Source organism: Megascapheus bottae, chromosome 25, assembly GCF_031878675.1.
Source record: "Megascapheus bottae isolate mThoBot1 chromosome 25, mThoBot2.hap1, whole genome shotgun sequence".
Classification (NCBI taxonomy): Eukaryota; Metazoa; Chordata; class Mammalia; order Rodentia; family Geomyidae; genus Megascapheus; species Megascapheus bottae.
The window spans coordinates 9,872,413-9,896,209 of record NC_143533.1 but is presented as its reverse complement, the minus strand read 5'-3'; the positions used below and the strand labels follow the sequence as shown (position 1 = coordinate 9,896,209).

At 37.9% G+C, this 23,797-nt stretch overlaps 1 protein-coding gene across 11 annotated transcripts in view; it reads right to left on the bottom strand.

Annotated features, from left to right (window-relative positions):
• Herc1 (HECT and RLD domain containing E3 ubiquitin protein ligase family member 1) overlaps nucleotides 1-23,797 on the bottom strand; it is a 183,000-nt gene that overhangs the window by 137,771 nt on the left and 21,432 nt on the right. For all 11 annotated transcript variants that reach the window (XM_090358216.1, XM_090358217.1, XM_090358226.1 and 8 more), the window contains one exon: nucleotides 3,700-4,655. In XM_090358216.1, coding sequence (XP_090214342.1) covers nucleotides 3,700-4,629 — 930 coding nt within the window. In that variant the 5' untranslated portion in view covers nucleotides 4,630-4,655. The remainder of the gene's footprint in view (nucleotides 1-3,699; nucleotides 4,656-23,797) is intronic.

Genomic DNA, 23,797 nt, shown 5'->3' with positions numbered 1-23,797 from the left:
ATTGTTATGTGCCTCATCCACTTAACTTGAAATCCCAGAGATAAATCTTGTTCTGCTCATCTAATAGAAGAGAAATTCAAGGCAGAGAACATCAGGTCAGCCTGCCAGGAGAGGCTCTACATATTTTCTGACTACACAGAAAAGGTTTCTGGAGACTAAAAGTATAAAACTCCATCATTTACCATCCAAGGCAGAATAATAAAAATTCAATTAAATAAGCACTCCTTGGGGCCAGGACTTTGGCCTAGTGATAGAGTGCATGCCTAGCATGCACGAAGACCCGGTTTGATTCCTTGGTGCCACATACATAGAAAAAAGCCAGAAGTGGTACCGAGGCTCAAGTGGTAGAGCTCTAGCCTTGAGAAAGTCCAAGGACAGTGCTCAGACCCTGAGCTCAAGCTCAGGACTGGCAAAAAAAAAAAAAAAGCACTCCTTTCCTCTAAAAACCAACCTAAGATTTAATTAATAGTTTGTCTAGTGTAGGCCTGAAATGGCACTGAGCACCAAATTAAACCAAACACAAAAGATTCTTCTCTGGAGTGGATTCAGAATTCTGGGAAATGTCTTGTTTTCTGGTGCACCCCTGGCCTAATTATTATATATTACAGGATATGGACTTAGAGGGGAAGAAGGAGGTGACTCCTAATTAAATATACTTGGCATTTTGTCCACAAATGAGAGGTCAAATAGAGAGGAAACCGGAAAACCAGAAATAAAATAAAGTTGTTACATGTTTAATGGAAAAACATTAAAAAGTAGTCTGATTTCTTTGGGTACCTCTTTACTTCTAAGTATAGGATCAGACTTTAGAGGGAAAAGTGGGAAGTAGCCTCTTACTCTTCAAAAGAAACCTCCTTTGAAAATACACCATGAAAGAAGGAAAGATATTATAGGCAAATATATGCAAATATAACCATACAATTATAATTATGTAATAGTATCTTTTGTGCATCAAAGGCAGTACAAAACATAGACTTTGTAAAGTGAGGAATTGTTTAATATTTCATAGAAATACTAGTATGTGACATAAGTAGATACATTCATTCGTTCATTCAATAACATTACAGATTTTAAAACCAAAACAGAAAAAAATTGAACATGTCAAGAAAGAGACTATTACCAGAAAGTATTAAGAATCAGAAAAGGGCCAGGCACAACTGTTCACACCTAGAATCCCACCTACTCAGGAAGATTAATTCCAGATCAGGGGGATTGGTTTTGTAGCTATATAACAAGCTAGGTGGGAAGTATAGGCAAGAAAATCATGGTCCAAGATCAGCCCAAAATAAAAATGTAAGCCTTTATCCAAAACAAAATAAAACAAAAGAGGGATGGAGCTGTGGAGTACCTGCCTGGAATGTACAAGACTGAGTTTAAAACCATAATGCTGCCAAAAGTGAAGACTCAGAAAACAAAATGAGAAAAATAAATGTCCCAATGAGAGGACTTAAAAGTAGCAAATAAAACACGAAGTGGCAATGTTATGCCCACAGCTGTTACCTGAAGACTTTCTAACTTAGATCAATGCATCCTTTGGTTCAAGGTTTTCATTGCAGATAAAGATCGTAGCACTATATCAATATTCCACATCCCAAACAAAGCACTAATGCTTATTTTAATTTAATATTAAGAAACTCAAATATTTAAACAATTTATAATCTAAGATCTATTATAAACTTAGAGAAAACAAAAAATTAAAAAGAAAAGGACGTAGGAGCCGGACGTTTAGCCTAGTGGTAGAGTGCTTGCCTAGCATGCACAAAGACCCAGGTTCGATTCCTTGGTACCACATACACAGAAAATGCTGGAATTGGTGCTGTAGCCTTGAGAAAACCCAAGGACAGTGTTCAGGCCCTGAGTTAAAGCTCCAGGATTGGCAAAAAAATGGACTTAGCACTTATTTATAGGTTATGCTTCACAAATGTAAAGCATACACAACTGCAGGTAAAAATCTAAATATTTCAGTCTTGCAAGTAAATTCAACATAACCTTTTTTATAAAATATTCCTTGATCAGGACTGGAGTGTGGCCCAGTGGTAGAGTGCTTCCTAGCATACACAAAGCCCTGAGTTTAATTCCTTGTTACCACATACAAAGAAAAAAAAAAACTAGAATTGGTGCTGTGGCTCAAGTGGTAGAGTGCTAGCCTTGAAAAATCCCAAGGACAGGGTCCAGGGCCTGAGTTCAAGCCCCAGTAAATAAATATTCCTTGATCAAAAAGCCATACTTGTACTTGTGGGTGGGAGAGTTAAAGTATGTGCACACATATTCTTTTTATTTTATTTTTTTAATCAGTGACAGGCCTTGAACTCAGGTCCTAGACTCTGTCCCTGAGCTCTTCTGCTCAAGGCTAATACTCTACCTCTACCACTATGAGCCACAGCATCACCTCCAGTTTTCTCTGGTGGTTAACTGGAAAATAAAGAGTCTCGTGGACTTGAACCATGATCCTCAAATCTCAGCCTCCCGGGTAGCTAGGATTATAGGCATGAACTACCAGCGCCTAGCTATGTGCACATATTCTGCGTGACACTTTTAGCTATATTAACTAAGTAAATTGCTTAGTTGAGATTTGGTAAGAAAGGATAACAAAAAGACTGATCAGTGTAACCTAAGTGAAATTAAGTCAGCTTATAAGTGTTTGAGTAAATATTCAAAAATTTACATTTTCTTTCTGTACAAGTACTGGAGCTTGAACTCGTGTACTGTATGCTTTCTCTTAGCTTTTACACATGAGGTTCAAAAAACCCTACCACTTGAGCCACAGCTTTATTTTTAACTTTTTTGCTAGTTAATTGGAAAGAAGCATCTCATAGACTTTCCTTCCTGGGCTATCTTTGAACCTCAATCCTCAGATTTCAGCTTCCTGAGCACCTAAGATTGCAAATGTGAGCCACTAGCACCTTGCTCATTCAAGGTTATAACTATATCTATCTATGTATATATATATATATATAAATATAAATACTCACACCCATAATATATAATAATAGCAACACTTTCCACAGACTTCTGCTTAGCTCATTGTTTCCCTTCAACTTAGGTCCCTAATCAAATGTTACAGTTCAGAATCCTTCCCTGACCATATTCACGAAAATAACACACATCTCATCTGTCAACCTCTGCCCCAGCATATCACTCTCCTCTATATACATTCCTCTTTCCTCCTTGATTTTTTTTAGAACTTTTCACCTGAAATTACATATTGCAGACTGCTCTATTAGATTGCTGAAGTTATATTCCTAAGGCTGCACTTCTAAGGCTGAGAAAATACTTGGCATGTAATACATGATCAGCAGAAATTAAGCACAATGAAACTGGAGCTGTTTTCAAAAGACTTTGATACTCCATTTAATATAATAATTTCTAAACACAAAGAAGTTGGCAAGCATGAAACCTTAAGTTTAAACCCCAGTATTGGGGGGAAAAAAAACCCTAAAACTATAAATATGACTCCTGATACAGAGGGTCATATACTGTATTGCTGGTGTATGTGTGTACACACACATACATACATATGTATGTATACATGTGCATACATACATATATGTATGCTTTCTCACATGAAGTACACAAATATTTAATTAGTACCAAAAGAACTCTGAAATTATTCACGATTACTACCAAGTTATTAATAGCTGGTTGACTTCTCCAAGTTGTCAGGTGTACCATTTTAAAGTTGACATTTATAGTACATACCAAAGAACGCCTCATCTGCATTAATATGGTCATAAAGCAGTCGAAGCTGATCATTCCTTCCTGGCTTGATAGCAGTTTGCTTTTCTCCATGGTATTTACAACTGCTGAAGCCCCCAAAGCCATTTCTATCCATTCAAGAAGATACCGAAGAGAACCTCTCTGAGCTGCTAGCCCAAGAAGCAGTTCAGAAGCTAATCTACGACCTAATGTATCTGCTCCAGAATTGGGAATAGTTACTCCTTTAAGAAATGTTGTTACTTGTGATAAGCAGTCCAAACCCATAGGAGGAATCTTGCTTTCATTTGCTAAAGACAATGGTGGCAATGAGCTCACAACTTCAATTGCAGTATGAATAACATCATTGCAGAGACTGAGACCAGGTCCTGACACAGGCATCATCCAACTTTGTCTCAGAAGTGCAAATAATAAACTTAGCCCAGTTCGAACGCCCATTTCTATAAGTGCATCAGTGCTTGATCGGGGACGCTCACTGACAGAATGGACATCTGCTGAACCAGAACTGCTCTCCGGAGAATGCTGCTGCTGTTTCACTTTGCCCTTGTCATGGTACTTATTGGAAAGTGCATAAAAGACTCGTTGGAGTACAAGCAGTCGTTTTCGAAGGGCCCCAGCAAATGGGGAATCTGAGCATACCATCTTTGCCAATGCTAGCTGGCTACTGAGAAGGGCATCCAAATAGTGGTCCTGCTCATCACTTGAAAGAGACTCACGCTCAAAGTCTGGCAATTGTGGTCCTTTGAGGCACAGAACTTGTTGAGGCAAAGGTACTACTTCCTTATTGCTGACCAGTTTAGAATACAGGACAGCAACTCCCTCTCTTGTGGCAATAGATTCGCTGTCCTCTGTAATCCAGGAGCTGTTCAGGTGTTCGAGCCATTTCAGTTTCACTGGTGGAACCATAGTTGCCATGTTGATTTACTCTGCAGCCATTAGTTCTACAGAGAAAGAAGAGAAAACAGTCAAAAATTTACATGGATGATTCAGAAAATGTTTCTAAACTTACAATTCATGATATCTAAGCAGCAAAATACAAAGGGAGCCTAGAATTAAGCTCATGGTACAGTCCCAATTTAATTACTAAGTTTTGACAAATGTACCTTGTTAAGATATAAACATCAGAAGAATAGATAAAGGCACGCGGGAACTCTGGCCCATCTTTGTAGTATGTCCCTAAGTCTAAAATTCCAAAATTAAAACGTTGTTTATAACAGTGATTTCTTCTAATAAAACTTTCTTTTCAGGTCTTTATCTGTTAACACAACAACAAATTCTACATAACGATAACTCTTAAGCTTTTAGCTGTAACCGTAACCTTTTCCTTGAACTTACGTGTACAATTGCCTGTCCCACCGCTTAACACAGATTTTTTTTTAATTTACTTTGTTATTATAGAGGTGATATACAGAGGGATTACACATGCATCAGAAATGAGTACATTTCTTTTCTCACAGCCAAGCTTTTTTTTTTTTTGAGATAGGGTCTCAATAGATTGGTCTGAAATACCATATAGCCCAGGCTTGCCTCCTATTCATAAACTTTTGCTTCAGCCTCACAAGTGCTATATAGGTGACATCATACATCACCATATCTGGCTCTCAACATATACCAAATGGGCATCTGAAACTGGACATATCTGAACCTGACTGTTCCACAGCGACAGTCATCACTACTTGTTCCTCCTGTAGATGTCCTCATCTTAACAAATACCAATTCTGTCCTCTAGTGTTGGTTCTTTGGGGTCAATAATTATGAGAATTTTCACTGACTTACAGGATCATTGATTACTGATTTATTTTCAGTCAAAATTCAATTCATAACTGGGTGCTAGTGGCACATGCCTATAATCCCAGCTACTTAGGAGGTTGAAATCTGAGGACTATTATTCAAAGCCAGCCAAGACAGGAATGTCTGTGAGACTCTTACCTCCAACTAACCACCAAAACTCTAGAAATGGAACTGTGGCTCAAATGATCAAGTGCTAACCTTGAGTGAAAAATATCAGGGACAGTACCCAGGCCCTGACTTCAAGCACCAGGACAGATACAATAAAGATTCACTTAGTAATTTATATTTTCAAAATATATCCAAAATCCAACCAGTTATCACCTACTAGTCTATAAAAGTTATATCATGCATGTGTCACAAAAAGAGCCTCCTTACTGGTCTTACTGCCTTCAATCCTTCTAAAATCAATTCTAATACAACAGAAGAACAGTATGTGGCGTTTTTTGGTCCTTGTACTGGGGTTTTAAGTTCAGGCCTCACTCTCTTCCTCAGCATTTTCACTTACCACTAAATAATACCACTTGAATCACACTTCTCTTTCAGGTTTTTTGCTAGTGATTGGAAATAAAGATTCTCAATTTGTTTGCCTGTGCTGTCTCTGGACTTTGAACCTCAGATCTCAGCCTCCAGAGTAGCTAGAATTATAGCCACCAGCATTAGCTAGCTAGCATTTTTAAAAGTTAGGTCAGATGCCTCCCCTGAGTAGGATGAAGTAGCTGGGACAGATCAATGCTCTGGCCAAACATAACTACAAAGGACATAATTTCTATAATCTGTTTAAAGGCACAGGAGAATTGAAAGAGGAGGTAACTACAAAAGTAAATTGGCATTCTGAAGATACCTCCTCCTTGGGCATATTTGCCAGGACAGAGAGCATAGAGCAAAGGGATGAGTTTGCCCAAGCATGATGTTACTGCTCAAAGACGGAGAAGCTGGCAAAGCTTTTGACTATACAAAGGACTGAAAAGACATGACTAGGGATTTGAGAATCCAGGATGAAGGGAAAGATGGAGAAACATGCTCCTTAGTATATTTGCTCAATTCTAAAGCTGCATATGTCAGAGACTAAGGAACTAAGCTGAAAGCAAGCCTTTGAAAAGCACAGCAGTTTTCAGCTGTCTGCCATGGTAGGTTGATAATGCTTCAATCTGGGATACAAGGTTCCCAAGTGGACGCCTTTAAGCCCTAGAACAAATTACAAGCCAGGCAAATTAGAGGTAAACTGAGTCTTACCAAAGCTATTAAACAAACTTGACTCAATCCACCCTCTTAATTACCTAGGAAAGAGCCTCTAATTGCTATATACAATGAAAAACACTTAATCAAAAATTACCACATATGGGGCTGGGAGTTTGGCCTAGTAGTAGAGTGCTTGACTAGCATGCACGAGGATCCGGGTTCAATTCCTCAGTACCACATACGTAGAAAAAAGCTGGAAGTGGTGCTGAGGCTCAAGTGGTAGAGCTCTAGCCTTGAGAAAGTCAAAGAACAGTGCTCAGGCCCTGAGCTCAAGCCCAGGACTGGCAAAAAAAAAAAAAATACCACATATGCTTTGAGGCTAATATGCCATAAACCAAGAAAACGGACAGGCAGATCTATAAATGAAAGAGATAATAGAGGGGCTAGAAAATAATTTTAATATTATAATTAGCATATTCCAAAAAGAGATAGAGAATGTGGATGGAAATTTTGAAAACTTTTGTTGGGGGGGAGGTAGCTGTAGGGCTTGAACTCAGGGCCTGGGCTCTGTCCCTGAGGTCTTTTGCTCAAGACTAGCACGCTACCATTTTGAGCTCCAGTTTTTTAAATGGTTAATTGGAGATAAGTCTCACAGGGATTTTTCTGCAGGGCTGGCTTTGAATCACAATCCTCAGATCTCAATCTCCTAAGAGGCTAGAACTACAGGCATGAGCCACCAGGTATCAGCAGAGTTTGAAAACTCTCTTCAGTTCTCTAACAGAATTGTAAAGGGAAAGAGGGAAGGAAAGAGGGAAGGAAATCTGGGCAGGTGCGGTGGCTCATGCCTGTAATCCTATCTACTCAGGAGGCTGAGATCTGAGGATCAAGGTTCAAAGCCAAACCCCGGCACAAAAGGACCGGAAACTAGGAAACGGGGAAAAAAGTGGGGTTGGCTTAAGGGTAGGGTGGCAGCTTTGAGCTGAAGAGCTTAGGGACACCATCCTGGCCCAAGGGTAGGGTGGTAGCCTTCAGCTAAAGACCCCCCCCCCAAAAAAAGGGAGGAGAAACTGGCTGGCTGCTGTGCATGATGGACTACCCCTACAATCCCAGCACCAGGAAAGCTGAGATACCAAATTCACACATAGCCTGGACTACACAGCGAATCTGTCTCCAAAAACAAAAGTCAAACGGGTAATTCCAGACATGAAAAATACAATAGCTGAAATGAAGATCATTTCCTTCCCTCTCAAACTCTGAAAGGCTTCCCCACTCAAGAGATTAAAGGGCTCAATCAACCCTTAAAACAGCCATAAGACTACACACAGCTGGCGTATCTACTCTGGCTTCTCTTCATTTATTTGACTCCAGACGCTTGGATTTCCTTGCTGTTTATAAGACATACAGAATATATGCTATCTTTTTGGGGGTAGTGGTCTCTTCCCCATGATATAGGCAGTACTTACTCCCCCATTTCCTTGTTTCCGTACTAAAATGTCACCTTCTCAATGAAATTTTTACAAATGTCCTACTAAAAAGTATAATCCACCAAGCACCAGTGGCTTACACTTGACATCTTAACTACTCAGGAGGCTGAGATCTGAAGACCAAGGTTTGAAACCAGTTCAGGTAGACAAATCCTTATCTCCAATTAACCAGCAAAACCCAGAAATACAGACATGGCTCAAATGGTAGAATACCAACTGTGAGGTCTAGAATTCAAATCCCAATATAAGCAAGCACCTCACACAGACATGTTGTACTTATACAAAAAGAAACTAATTTTCATCACAAAGTATGAGAGGTTTGACCTCAATACTGTCTCTTAGACAAGTCCCTAGAATGGTAATCATAATAGTTGGTAGTAGACATTCTCAGTCACTGAAAGAAATTTAACTTACAAGATAAAAGGTAAATCTTTTAAGAAAGCACTCTCCACAGATATTCCAAGTTACAAAGGATTTCTTGTTTCTCTATATGCCCTATTAAGCTCCAAATATAAAATCTGATGTCACTTGCCTTCCCATGTTTATGATTACTATGCTGAATTCTCATTAGGTATTTGTTAAGTGTATACTCTGGGAAGAGAGAAACAATAACCACAATTTCCTTATCCTCAACTTTATTTAGTATTTATTAAACACCAGTATTGTGCAGAAATCTATTTTATTTTCATCCATTTCTTTGCTGTAAACCATAGGTTTTGCTTTTTAAAAATTCTGCTAAATTAATAACTAGAAAGGGATATGGTATTGCTCATTCTCTCTACCTCTGTGTGTCTGTGTGTCTGTGTGTCTGTCTGTCTCTTGTCTCTGTCTCTCTGTCTCCCCTCCCCACCCCATAGGTAGTTTATTTATTTGAGTAGTTTATTGGGAATGAGTCTCATGAGGCCCAGAGTGTGGCCTAGTGGTAGAGTGCTTGCCCAGCATCCAAGAAACCCTGGGTTTGATTCCTCAGTACAACATACACAGAAAAAGCCAGAAGTGGTGCTGTGGCTCAAGTGGGCTGCTGTGGCTCAAGTGACAAGAGTGTTAGCCTTGAGCAAAAGTGCTCAAGGACAGTTCTCAGGCCCTGAGTTTAAGCCCCAGGACTGGTTTAAAAAAAAAAAAAAAAAAAAAAAAAGAATGGGCTGATGGGTTGGGATGTAGCTCAGTAGCAAAGTGCTTGTCTAGCAAGTGCAACGCCCTGGGTTCAATCCCCAGTACCAAAAAGACAAAAGAAAAAGAAAAAAAGACTTGCCTGCCCATGCTGACTCTGAAGCATGATATTCAAATCTCAGCTCCTCAGTAGCTAGGATTATAGGCACGAGCCACCAGAACCTTGCTGATATTGTTCTAACTTATATTTCCCTGATTATTCATCAATCTGAACGTCTTTTATTGATCATTTGTATGTACTCTTGTGTGAAATGCTTATTCATGTATTTCTTATTGGTTATCTTGTCAATTTGTAGTTATTTTTTAATATTTTATAACAGTACTTCCTCATCACTGCAAATTTTCTTCTAAATATACTTTTGCATATGAACATATTCTTTCTTTCAAACCCTCATTTTTGTTCCAAAAAGCACTTTTGTCCTACTCCCATACTCAGATTACACTTGAATTCTAGGCTATACATTATGAATCTTTTTTTTTTGCCAGTCCTGGGGCTTGAACGCAGGGCCTGAGCATTGTCTTTGGGCTTTAACAAGGCTAGAGCTCTACCACTTGAGCCACAGCACCACTTCTGGCTTGTCCTATGTATGTGGTACCAAGGAATGGAACCCAGGTCTTTGTGCATGCTAGGTAAGCACTCTATTACTAGGCCTAACTCCCAGCCCCTATGCATCTTTTTTTCTTAAGGAAATTTTGTGTAGCTTTTAACAGAAAGTATATCTGGATTAAATTCTATTTGCATCTGAGAATTTAATAAACCTTATATAGTATGAAATTCAAGTCTGTTTTTTAATTTTTGTTTCCAAGTAAATAGCCAAGTTATGTCACCATCTAATAAGTAATCTAGGACTTCAAGGTTGTTAAGGGCAATGGCAACTATGAAAGTTCTTCCCTAAATATTAAAAAGAAAATTAAACACTATACCAAATCGTACTGGTAACGTAACTTAAAAGATACAGAACATCAAAATTGCAAACAACTGTGGATAAAAAAAAAAGAGAAAACTCATCAAATCCCAATGCACACATTCTCATCTCCAACCAGCCATATACTTTGTTGCAAGAAAAGCATGAAGAAAATATAGAAAAAACAGCAATAATAATAATAATAATAATAATAATGCTGGATATGATAGCACTGCCTATAATACCAGCACTTGGGATGCTAATACAGAAAGATCTTGAATCCAAGGTTAGCATGGACTGTTTACATGAAGAGATCCCTCCCCCACCCCCACCAAAAAAATAAAGGCTGGCACACACTTGTAATCCCAGCACTAGGGAGGCTGAGGCAGGATGATGATTAGTAGGTGAGTTCAATTTATGATTCAAGGATTTTATATTATCATATGTTTCAGTCCACCTAATTTTGTTTGGATTATTTGTTTTTGTTGGTCCTGAAGCTTGATCTCAGGGCCTGGGCAGTGTCCCTGAGCTTCTATGCTCAAGGCTAGTGCTCTACTTGAGCCACAGTGCCACTTCCTTGGATTGTTAACTTACACTTTGTCATTACTAGTGAACTCCCTTCAATTGATATGTGTGAAATTTTATTTCCAGTTTTCTCAAGTACCACTGTATGGACTTCATTCTTTCTCATTCATTTTTATAGTATTGAATGTTTTATAGTATTGAGATTTAATGATACTATCAAAGTCTTTTTTTGCTTTTTTGCTCCTGATTCTCAATGTAAACCTGGATAAAAGTAGCTAACAATACCCACACCACAGCCTGAATGTTGGATGGCCTTGAAATTTCCCCCATCCAGTTAATTAGTCCAGTATCTTTAAATCCAAACTCCCAAGTCTCAGTAGTACATAGACAAAACATAGAAAAATTCTTTGCCAGAATCTATCACAAATGGCCTCTAATCCAATCCTTAACAGGGTTCTTTTTCCCATTGGAAACCTCATGAGGACAGTCTTTAGTCTCCTAAGTACTAATGGCATTCAAGTTTTCTGAATTTCTACCAAAACCACCCAGTAAGCACTGGTAGATTTACTTAAAGCATTCTAGTATACTTCTCCAAACTTTTACAAGATCATCCCATAGTCAGATCTATAGGTTTCTGGATCATATCATTAGGTAAAGCCACAATAATATCCTTAACTCCTGGTTCCCAGACAGCTAGTTAAGACTTTCATTGCTAACATCAAATAAAAGAAACAGCTTAAAGAAGGAAGGATCCATCTCAGTAGGAAAAGAATGGTAGAGCCATGTCTTCCTCTCTCCATGCCTCCATTTCCTCTATAAAACAGTGACTAATAAGTATGGGCTGAATGAGACAACACATCCCATCGAATTCGTAGAATCATAACCTGGGAACACAGTATACAATAAGTACAAACTGCTACTATGACCATTATTTCATTATTGATATCATTACTACACATTTCTATAGCTATACAGAGAGATGTATTTGAAGTATTTAAGAGTAAAATGACAGACAAAATTCACAAGTTTGCCACCTAGCAGGCAAAAGGTGTTAAGTAGGACATCAACTTTGAGTGTTGTTTTCATCCTTTTATTTTAAAAATAGTTGAAGTGTGTGGGTATATCTCAGCAGTAGAATGCTTGTCTAGCATGTATGAAGCCCTAGGTTCAATCCCAAACTGAAAAAAATAGTTTCGTAAACAGTACTGCAAAAAAAAAAAAAATTTACAACTGTTTGAGTTGGAGCACAGTGTAACAAGTAATGATTTACTTTTTTGTTTTGTATGAAGTCTAAAAAAAACATAATTCACAAAGTTTACAACTTTAATTTAATGGACAAAAACATTCAAAACTCAATGTCTCAAGCCAGTTAATCAACCTCTAAGGTTGGTAACAAGGAAACCAGTATGCTTCAATAAGAATCAGGATAGAATCCAGAAACTAAGGTTCTAACACCCAAGAAATGGTCTCAGACAATATATAATTTGTCTTTCTCAGTCCCATCTTAAAGGTGGAGGGGCGAGGATTTAAAAAAAAAAAAAATCTCTAAAATCCCTCCAAGTTCTAATACGAATTTTTTTTTTTTTTTGGTTGATCATGGGGCTTGAACTCTGGGCCTGGGTGCTATCCTTGATCTCTTCAGCTCAAGGCTACTGCCCTACTCCTTGAGCCATAGCGCCATTTCAGTTTTCTAAAGGTTAAGTGGGGATAAAAGTCTCACAGACTTCTCAGTGCCGGGGCTGCCTTTGAACCTCCATCCTCAGATTTCAGCCTCCTGAGTAGCTATGAGCCACCACACCCAGCTCTAATATGAATTTTTGAACTTTTATCTTTAAGGTAAAGCCTAAATGTTCAATAACACACACAATTATATCTTACTATATTCTACTCACTTGTGGAAGAACACAAAAGGATATTACTAACTTCATCAAGTAATGAAGGTATTACTAACTTCTTAAACCTCTTCCCAGATACAGTTTATCAACAGAGGATAATGAATGTGTGCTATGAAGCACTTGCAGCATCTCAAATGAGTTACTCCACTTTAAGGAAGAAATTAAAACTCTGACATGTTTCTGCACACTATAGGAGTGGTTTAATTTGGAAAAATGCCTCATAGTACCTGTAGTGAGAAAAGTGATTCCTATCAAAATACACTGCTTTCTGTCAATCTGTGAGAATGGTTCTGCTTTGGCCAAGTGACTTGGTCCTTGTTGATTACACTTTAGCTACATCCTTTTCTTGCACTTTAATTAAGACATCCTGTTGGAAGCACCTGGATTTTAGTTTCATCCTGTTAATTAAGCCACATCCTTTTACAGAGTGTGAATGTGAGCTCAGTTGATCTGAACAGAGAGGCATGATCTCTGCATTAGCAATAAAAAGGTAACAGCTTGCCTGAGCATGGTGGCTCATGCCTGTAATACTAGCTACTCAGGAGGCTGAGATCTGAGGATTGCAGTTCAAAGCCAGCCCAGGCACTAAAGCTCTAAAGTCCATGAGAGTCTTATCTCCAATTAACCACTAGAAAACTGGAAGTGGCATTGTGGCTTAAGGGGCAAGGCAGTAGCCTTGAGCTGAAGAGCTCAGGGACAACGCCCAGGCCCATGGGTAGGGCAATGCAGATCCATTCCCATCCCCTTGCACCAAAAGTTTAAAAATTTGAAAAGGGATCTCCTTTCCTTAAGGGCTGGGAGTTTGGCCTAGTGGTAGAGTGTTTGCCTGGCATACACAAACACCCGGAAAGCCAGAAGTGGTGCTGTGGCTCAAATGGTAGAGCTGTAGCCTTAAAAAAGCCCAATGGCAGGCCCTGCATTCAAACCCCAGGACTGGCAAAAAAAAAAAAGAAGAGAAAATTACGTATTTAGACAGCAATCACTACCTTGCACAGGTTGTAACCATGTACTACTTGTGTAGCTATTTGCTTCATGTCCATTTCTGGTTTGGGATTAAGAAACACAGATCTGGCTTTCTACTACCTTTTCTGATAGTTGCTAAAACCTTAGAAATTTACTGAGTAAATGGAGAGTAAACAAAGCATTTTTTGTAATCCATAACAAGCCCCTTTTCAAAGGTATCTGACCTTGTATTAATGGGGTGATTCCAGGTGAGCCCTTAGAGAATTTCAAGATGGAAACTTGTTGCCAGAGAAACCAAACAAGTGATTAAAGGATTGGCCCTTTCAGCCTCAACCCTAGACCTTTGAGAATGAAGAGGCTGGTAGAGAGTGGACCAGTCACCAATGATCAATAACCAATGGTCAATGATTTAATAAAAGTCTGTATTCCCACCCCCACACACACCATTTATTTTTGTTTTTTTGTTTTTTGCCAGTCCTGGGGCTTGAACGCTGAGGGCCTGAGCACTGTCCTTGAGCTTTTCAAGGCTAGAGCTCTACCACTTGAGCCACAGCACCACTTACAGCTTTTTCTATTTATGTGGTACTAAGGAATCAAACCCGGGTCTTTGTGCATGCTAGGCGAGCACTCTACCACTAGGCCAAACTCCCGGCCCCTGTAGACCCCATTTGAGAACTGGACTGGTGAACATACTGAGGTACTAGAAGGGTGGTACATCACAGGTCACAGAAACTCTACCATCGTTCCTGCCCTACGCATCTCTTCTATTTGGCTATTCTTGAGTTACATTCTTTCTAATAAACTAGTAAATAGGAAGTCCTGCTTTCCTGAGTTCTGTGGACCATTTTAGCAAATTACTAACCTAACAGGAAGGTAGAAACCATGGGAACCCCCAATTTGTATCCAAATCAGACATGTAAGTAATCTGGGGACCCATTACATGTGACTAGCACCAGAAGTGGGATTAAGCCCTTTAACCTACAATGTTAGTATCAGAATTCAGTTGAAACGCAGGAACTCATCTAATATTTGAAGATTAGAGAATTGATTTGAATAAAGATGAAGTCTACATACTTGGTGTCAGAAGCACGCTAAGTAAAACAGCATAGACAATCTCTCGCACTGGTGTATAAAGTCCATGAAGAAAATGACTTGATAATTTTAGCTTAAGTGCTTACTAGCACAGGTAAAGGACATAGAAAGCCCTCAATAAACATGTGAGCTAAATTGATCAATTGGGGCACATCATTATCCATATCAGATATAATTTAAACTAAATATTTTCTTACTTTGAACTAATAAAAGCAAGGCCCAGTGTGGTGTTACCACAGGGGACATGAGATATATAAGGACACACTATAGTCCAGCTCTCCTGTCTCCTACAAGTACTTCCCTTCTTAGAAGACTAGGCTGACTGGACTTTGACATTCTTATTTATCAAACCATACAAACTATTCAACTAGTTTGGACTGAGATAATGCATTAAGTCCAACAAACAACTTATGCCAATGTTTCACATCATGAAGACAAAACTAAAGTGTTTATTTGGGCTTCCAAAAAAAATCAAAAGGGATAACAGCCAAACCAGGTGACCAGTTACAGGTGGCATTAATAGTCTTCTTTGTTTTATAACCCTTACAAAGGAAGTAAATTTGCAAAGATCATTAACTTTTTGTTCTGTTTCTGCATTCTTGAGCCTTTGCAGTCTATAAACCCAATCTCCTCTGCTCAGCTTAGTAGAATACTCATTCTGTTGTACAGATGAGGTGACATGAATCACAAATAAAAGCCAATGAGATCTATAATTTTATCTTTTGACAAGATTACCAGTTTAACTACACAGAAATCAAATGCTTAATTTTTACTACTATCATTTACAAAAGAAATGCTTTAGAAAGAGAAAAGACTTGCTGAGTTTGCTGGCAAACTGTTTCACTCCAACAGTAATAATAACTAGTCAAATAAAACAGAAAGCAGATTTGCTTACTCTGCAGTAAAGAGCTAAAGACAAAATAGAATCAAATGAACAGGTTTCCACTTTTATTCTGAAACCACCAATTCACAATCCTGATGAATCAGCTAAATAACTAACAAAGAAAAAAGGGTGCTTTTTGTTTGTTTTCAAATTTAATGATTTAGCAGGTGGTGGTAGCTCACACCTGTAATTCTAGCTACTCTGGAGGCTGAGATCTGAGGATCGTGGTTCAAAGTCAGCCCTGACACTACAGTCCATGAGTCTCTTATCTACAATTAACCACCAAAAAGCCAGAAGTAGAGCTGTGGCTCAAGTGGTAGGTACAGTGTTAGCTTTGAGCATAAAAGCTTAGGGCAATGCCCAGGCCCTGAGGTTAAGCTTCAGAATCGCATAAAAATTTTTAAATAGATGAAATAAAAAAAGATCTGAGAATAGCAAAACAATTCTGACAAACAATGAAGTTGGAGAACTTATAGGACTTTGAGATTTAATATAAAGTTCCAGGTTCCAGTAATCAAGACTTGTGGCATTGCACTAAGATAGCAATCTATAGAACTAAACTACTAGTTGGGAAATAGATCCATGTACTTATAGTCAACTTTTAAAGTGTCAAGCCACTTTATCCTCTATAGAGAAGAAAGGATAATCTTTTCAACCAAAGGTCCTACGAACTGGCTATAATGGAAGAAATATATGTATATATATTCTAGAAGCAGAAAAACTAATATAATTAGTAAAGATACATAAAGCAGAAAAAAGATGAATGGTAGTTCAGGAATAGGTGAAGATTAACAGCAAAGAGGGAAATGAAAACTTTTGGACAATGATGAAAATGAATTACACCATGATGATGGTGACCTTAATTTTATACTACATTAAAAAAAAATCAAGATACATACATAAAAATCAATTCATGTTACTAAACAGACCTAAATGCAAGAGTTGATTTGAAACCTCACTACCACACACACACACACACACACACACACACACACACAAAAGCACTGGGGAGGTACAGCGAAATTTTTTTTGAGGAGCAGTGAAAAAAATAGGCTATATCGTAATAGTGGTGATAATACATGATGATAAACACATCACTTAGTTTCGTTAACATGGGAAATTTCACTGTATTTTAGTGATACTTAATTAAAACTAAACTTCTGGTTAGGATCTAAGGGAACAAAGATCCTGATAACAGATTCCAAGTGCGTGATAACAGGGCTAAAGCAATGCTTCCTACCCCAAAATTACTACATCCAAAATTAATTCTCTCCTTCTCTTCTATATCCTAAGGGTCCCTTACATACCACCTACATCATGATAAAACAGTTCCTTAGATTTATCACTCAAAAGTATCCAAGGTCCTTAAGATTCATCACTCAAAGTATCCAAGTTCTAAACTATAATCTTTGATCCTTTATATGGCAGCCTCTTTCACACTTTTTTACTAGCCCCACCCATTTCAGCCTCCAGAACCTGCTTTGGGAAACTACAGAGGCTTCAAAAGTCTGTCTGCATTTTACCTACTTCCATCATATTAATCTTAGAGCAGTCCTAATTATAGTGCTGCTTATCTGGTTTTAAAAGTTGCAGGGGTCTCTAACTCCTTATCAAACCAAACATGAGCTGTTATTGTAGACTTGAGTCCATTCAGAAGCAGACAAGTTTTTCTTCTCTTACAATAGCTAAACAACTGACTTTCAACAAATGAATGAATAAACAAAGTATAATATATGCATACACTAGGATATTAGCCACAAGTGAAATAAATTTTGCTATAGCCACAGAATGGATGGAGCTTGAAAAAAAACCACAGGTTTTGTGGAAAAGCCATTTTTAATTCCATTTTTATATACTCAGATATCTATAATATAGATATATGAAGAGAAAAAAACTATTAAAACAAAATGTTATAATTGTGACCTGTATGAAAAGTATATGGATGTTCAACTTTTCTATGAATTTGAGAAGGTTAGAAACAGCTGGATCAGGTACAGCTGAACCCCAATGATGTAAAAAGGAAGTGAAGAGATACATAGCAAGGTAATATAATGTACATCTGTAACACAACACTAAGCTGAGGACAGTAAGATTCAGAGTTCATTGTCAGCCTGGGCTGCATAGTAAAGTCAAACTGCCAATTCAGGGTATATAGTTGGGCCTTATCTCAAAAAAGTATACATAGAAGTTATATAAGCGTGTTTTTTTTTCCATTATTAATCATGTTCTTCCTGAAGGAGCATGTACAATAAACTCACCTATTCCAAGGAGTAACTTATTTTAAGCAAATACAACTTTTAATTTCCTTTCAATCTAGTCATTTTCCTATAAGTAATTATAGTGATACCAGCTCAGCATTCAGAGTTAGATTTGTAGCTCTCACTCAAAAATGAGCTGACAGAAAAATATTGCTTCCATAAATAAGCAATGTTGTCTACTCTTCCCATATAGTAAGATGAAAGGCCAAACAGTAAGTTTACTTAAGCTTGAGCTTTGAACCAACCACATAGAACAAAAAGCTAAAGAACAAGCAACTGCTTTGTTCACCACAAATGGTAGGAAGACAGATCTTTAACTCTTCAATTTTCTTTTTTTTTTTTTTTTTTGCCAGTCCTGGGCTTGAGCTCAGGGCCTGAGCACTGTCCTTGGACTTTCTCAAGGCTAGAGCTCTACCACTTGAGCCTCAGCACCACTTCCAGCTTTTTTGTATGTATGTGGTACCAAGGAATCGAACCCGGGTCTTCACGCATGCTAGGCAAGCACTTTAACCACTAGGCCAAACTCCCGGCCCTAACTCTTCAATTTTCAAACCAGATCAGCACATAATTTCCTATTATAGAAAACATCTAGACAAATCTCTATTTTTCTGTTTGCTTACTTTTGTTTTTCCTTATTCAAAAACTGATTTAGATCTTTCATCTTTATTAAACTGTCAATGTTGATGTGAAGCCAGTGGAAAAACCTGCAGGCAAATCTCTATTGTGACATGACCGGAGGCAAATTATTTTAGTGAAAATCTAAGTGACAAAACTAATCCAGAAATGTCTAAGTGCTTATCTTTCTTTGAACATGTCTTGTCTAGACAATTTACTTTGAAACTGAACAATGATGTCACAATGTGAAAAGCGGACTCAGGAGAAAATGGAAGTTTTTCTTGTTTCCTTATCTTGAATCCTAGGGCCCTACCTCCTGAAACTTTAATAGAAAATAGCAGTTGGAAACAAACTCATCAAACTGTACAAGTACTACATAGACACATCTACAAATGTGTGTTAAATTTTCATAAAGAAAATTTTAAACTTTTGTTTTTGGAGATCCCTAAGTAGCCAGGCTGCCTGGCCTTGAACTCCCAATCTTCCTGACTCAGTTTCCCAAATGTGAGAATGGTAAGTGGTCACCTCCATGATAGGATTTAAGTGTTTTTAATGAAATAAATAGCTAAGTATATAAATTTAGCAAAACATGTAGAATCCACGTGATGAAAATTAGAAGACATTTCCAAAAGAAATGAAGTATCTAAATATATGTGATATTCCTAGATTGAAAGATAAGAAATATCTATTTTTCTTGCAGATTGATCTATAGATTTAGTGTAGTAGCTAGCAAAATCCCAGAACAATTTTTGTAGTTAAAAACGTATCTTAATTTAAAATTTATAAGCCAGAAGATAATGCCAATGGCTCATTCCTACAATCCTAGCTACTTGGAAGGCGGGGAATGGGACTTAACAGTTCAAGGCCAAGGCCAGCCTAGAATTACAAGTCAGCCAGACCCTTTTTTTTTTTTTTTTTTAGCCCATTAACTGATCACAGTAGCACATACCTGTCATTTTAAGCTATGTAGGAGGCTGAGATTGATAGAATTGCAGTTTTCTACCAGCCTGGTAGAAAAGCCCTTAAGATTCCATCTCCGGGGAACCTGGATGTGATGGCACATCAGTGTGCCACCCCAGCTAAGTACAGAAGTCTAACATAAGCAGATCAATACTGAAATACCTAAAGTGTACCAATGATATATGAATGGAATTTGTTTTAAAACAATCCAAGGATTATAAGTGTCCATGAATAGAAAGATTGAAGATGAGGAAGTGGTGCTAGTAGTCTACCACTTGAGCCGAAGAGCTCAGGGACAGCGCATAGGCCTAGAGTTCAAGCCCCACAACCAACACATACATACATACATACATACATACATACATACATACATACATAAATGATAAATAACGTTCTTAAAAAGGAATATAGAAGTCAATAGAAGAAACAAGCATGTTTCAGAGTTGGTAATTCTTGAAGCAAAATGTTTGGTACTCCTCAATGTATGGGAGCTCCTCTATTCTCTACTTTCATATTAATGCAGGTTCAAATGATCTGTAATAAAAAGAGAAAATGTTGCATAAGAATTGAATCCCCGGGCCAGCAGTTTGGCCTAGTGGTAAAGTGCTTGCCTAGCATGCACAAAGACCAGGTTTCGATTCCTTGGTACCACATACACAGAAAAAGACAGTAGTGGTGTTGTGGCTGAAGTGGCATGGTTCTAGCTTTGAGAAACCCCAAAGACAATGCTCAGACCCTGAGTTCGATCCCCAGAACTCGCAAAAAAAAAAAAAAAAAAAAAGAATTGAATCCCATGCCTAGGACTGCATATAATTTCTACATATCCCTAACACAGAAATCCAAGTCAGGCATAAATGATTATAAATTTATTAAGATAAAATTATATTTGTGGTATATGAATTGCACCTCCTATCTGGCAAATATAATGTAACCCTTCTTTTAATTACAATAAAAAATATATGAAAAAAATATATTTGTAGAAAGTAACAAAAAAAATTTGTGGGGCTGGGAGTGAAATTTGATGGCAGAGCACTTGCCTAGCATTGGCATATCTGAGATTCTGGGTTCTATCCAGGACTGCAAAAAAGAAAAAGGAAGGAGGCCTGGAGTATGGCCCAGTGGTAGAGTGCTTGCCTAACATGCACGAAGACCCAGGTTTGATTCCTTGGTACCACATACTTAGAAAAGGCCAGAAGTGGTGCTGAGGCTCAAGTGGTAGAGTTCTAGCCTTGAGAAAAATCCAAGGACAGTCCTCTGGCCCTGAGCTTAAGCCCAGAACTGGCAAAAAAAAAAAAAAAAAAAAGAAAAAGGAAGGAAATCATTTAATGAGAATTTCATTAGCAGTGGCTAGGAACATGGCCTAGTGGTAGAGTGCTTGCTTAGCATTCATGAAGCTCTTGGTTAGATTCCTCGGTCCCACATACACAGAAAAAGCCGAAGCAATGCTGTGGCTCAAGAGTAGAGTGCTATCCTTGAGAAAGCTCAAGGACAGTGGCCAGGCTCTGAGTTCAAGACCCAGGACTGGTTTAAAAAAAAAAAAAGAAGAAGAAGAAGAGGAAGAGGACAACGAAGAATTATTTCATTAGCAATGTACATGCTAAATTATCCTAGTTACCCCTATTTTTACAAGTCTCTTAACAGGAAAAGTGTTTGAATATGATTTATTTTTTTTTCATTAAATAAAAGTCACAGAAAAAGAACTTGCAGACAATACTGCATAGTCATCGTTACACTTTAGAGTTCTATGGGCCTCTGCTACTTCTGGAATTTATCAGCGGCAGCAGCAGAGCATAAGCCCTCCAGCTCACTGAACAACAAACAGGACTACTTTATCTTGTTTACAAAAACCTTTTCCAGAGCTATTGGGAAGCAGGGTTGGAGATCTGAAGCACTGCTTCCTTCTTTCCCCAGCTACTTTCATATAAGCTCTAAGGGCTACAGAGTTCTAACATTTCTTAGATTGTTCATTTGACATTCACCATTCTCTGGCTCAACTGATTCTGGGCAGCAGAAACAGAGGGCTTCTACAAAACAGGGTCACATAATTTCAAATGGCTTCAAAAAAATGTCATGTTAATCTAAGAAATTCCCCTTTGAAAAGGTAGGTCTAGTTAAGAAGGAGACATATCTGGGTTCAAATTCTTGCTCTAGCATGTTTAATCTTTTGTGCCTCAATTTCTCCATTTGTAAAATGGATGGAGTAAATACCACCTACCTCATAGGGTTGTTGTGAGTACCTAGCCCATTGTGGGTATTCAATAAAAGGTAACAGCAGCTAAAAACAAAACAACAAACAAAAAAAAAAACAACTTTCCTGCCTGCCTACTCTGAAATAAGGAGCTAAGCCAACAGATGGCAGACAAGACAAAGAGGACGGGAATAAAGAAGTAGTACAGAGACTCATGAAAGAAAAAAAAATAACACAGAGATCTGAAGGACATCTTAAGTAAGTTTGAAAGTATAAAATATTCAGCAAAGTCCTTAAAATGCTGGAAAACAGGTCACACTTTGCCAATCATTAATTACTTTAAAGTTCAGTAATTTTGTGATGTTGTATCTGACTTTATTCCTTTAGATATCATACCTTAAACAATTTTGAAAATGTCTTTAATATCTCAGAGCAATCTGTATGTACGTATGCATGCTTGCATGTATGTCAGCCATGGGGCTTGAGCTCAGGGATGGTGTTCAGGAATCTCAGATCTCAGCCTCCTGAGTAGCTAGAATTACAGTAATGAGCCAGCAAAACACAGCAGCAATTTAAATTAACCAGAGCAATTCCAACCATTTTCAAAAGGAACATGAGGAAAAAAAAACAAAACTTTAAAAGTATTTTGCTCCTTCTATACATTATATTCAACCTTTCAAATGTTACTAGATTTTTTTTTTAAACTTTCAGAAAAGTATAAGTCCCAACCTCAAATTGGGCACTAGAGGCTCACACCTATAATCCTAGCTACTGTACACTGCGTTCTGAGGATCACCATTCAACACCAGCCAGGGCATCAAGGTTCCTGAGACTCTGCTAGAGTCAAGTGCCAAGTGGTGCTGTGACTCCAAGTGGTAGAACACTAGCCTTGAGGTGAAGAGCTCAGGGACAGCACCCAGGCCCAGAGTTCAAGCCCCAGGACCAACCAAAAAAAAAAGTCCTAACCTCATCACATATTAAAACATATAACCAAAATTGATTCTCACTAATAAAAAATAAAAAACTATGGCCGGGAGTTTGGCCTAGTAGTAGAGTGCTTGCCTAGCATGCACGAAGACCCCAATTCCATTCCTTGGTGCCACATACATAGAAAAAAGCCAGAAGTGGTGCTGAGACTCAAGTGGTGGAACTCTAGCCTTGAGAAAGCCCAAGGACAGCAACTCAGGCCCTGAGCTCAAGCCCAGGACTGGCAAATAAATAAATAAAAATTTAAAAATTAAAAAAAAAAGACTAGTCTGAAAGATCTAACCAGTTTCCTGTTAGAACTATAGCTTAAATCTAAATTACATGTCTTTTAAAATACCCAGGCTTAAATCTGGAAGATGCAGCTCAGTGGTAGAATGCTTTTCCAGAATGCATTAGAGGCCCTGGTCAATTCCCAGTAAAAACAAACATTTTTAAAGAACATTCCAATTATACTAGACTATCTTGGCTAATGCATCATGCCAAGTACCTTCTGCTTTCAATCATTTATTTAAAAGATCAAGCATGCAAAACAATACAATACAGAAGTCCACCACTGACACTCTGGCAGTTTTCCAAAAGAACATCATTTTAAAAAGTAACTAGAGGATGAGGTTATTCAAGGACTTATTCCTCCAGCAGCAACTTCTTTCTTCTCTGTAAGTTTAGCAGGAGAATACCTGCCTGTATATATCAGAGTGTTACAAAAACTGATGAAGAAAATGAGGATCAAGGTTCAAAGCAAGCCCAAGGAACACAAATTTAAGACACTTATCTCCAATTATCCAGCAAAAATATCAGAGGTAAAGTGGTAGAATGCCAGCCTTGAGCAGAAAAAAGCCAAATGAGAGCTCAAGGCCTAACTTCAAACCTCAGTACAGGCACAACAAAAAAAAATTCTTTTTCAAAATTATTTTATAAACCAAAAAGCTATAAATGAATATAAGGTATTTTCTAGAACTTGTTTGCACTCAATAGTTTGCTTAATTTTGCTTATTAGTGTTGAGTTTTATGATCTACCAAGAAAATCCTGATATTCCAAAGCAAAAAGATTCACCAACATTCACTTTCCTATAGTAACATCTGATTCTCACAATCAGCTCTTTTCTAATATCTGTTCTTCTTCTTAGCAAAACAGAACTAGCAACATGTTTGGAGAAGTAAATCAATATGTATCACTAAAATTCTGCC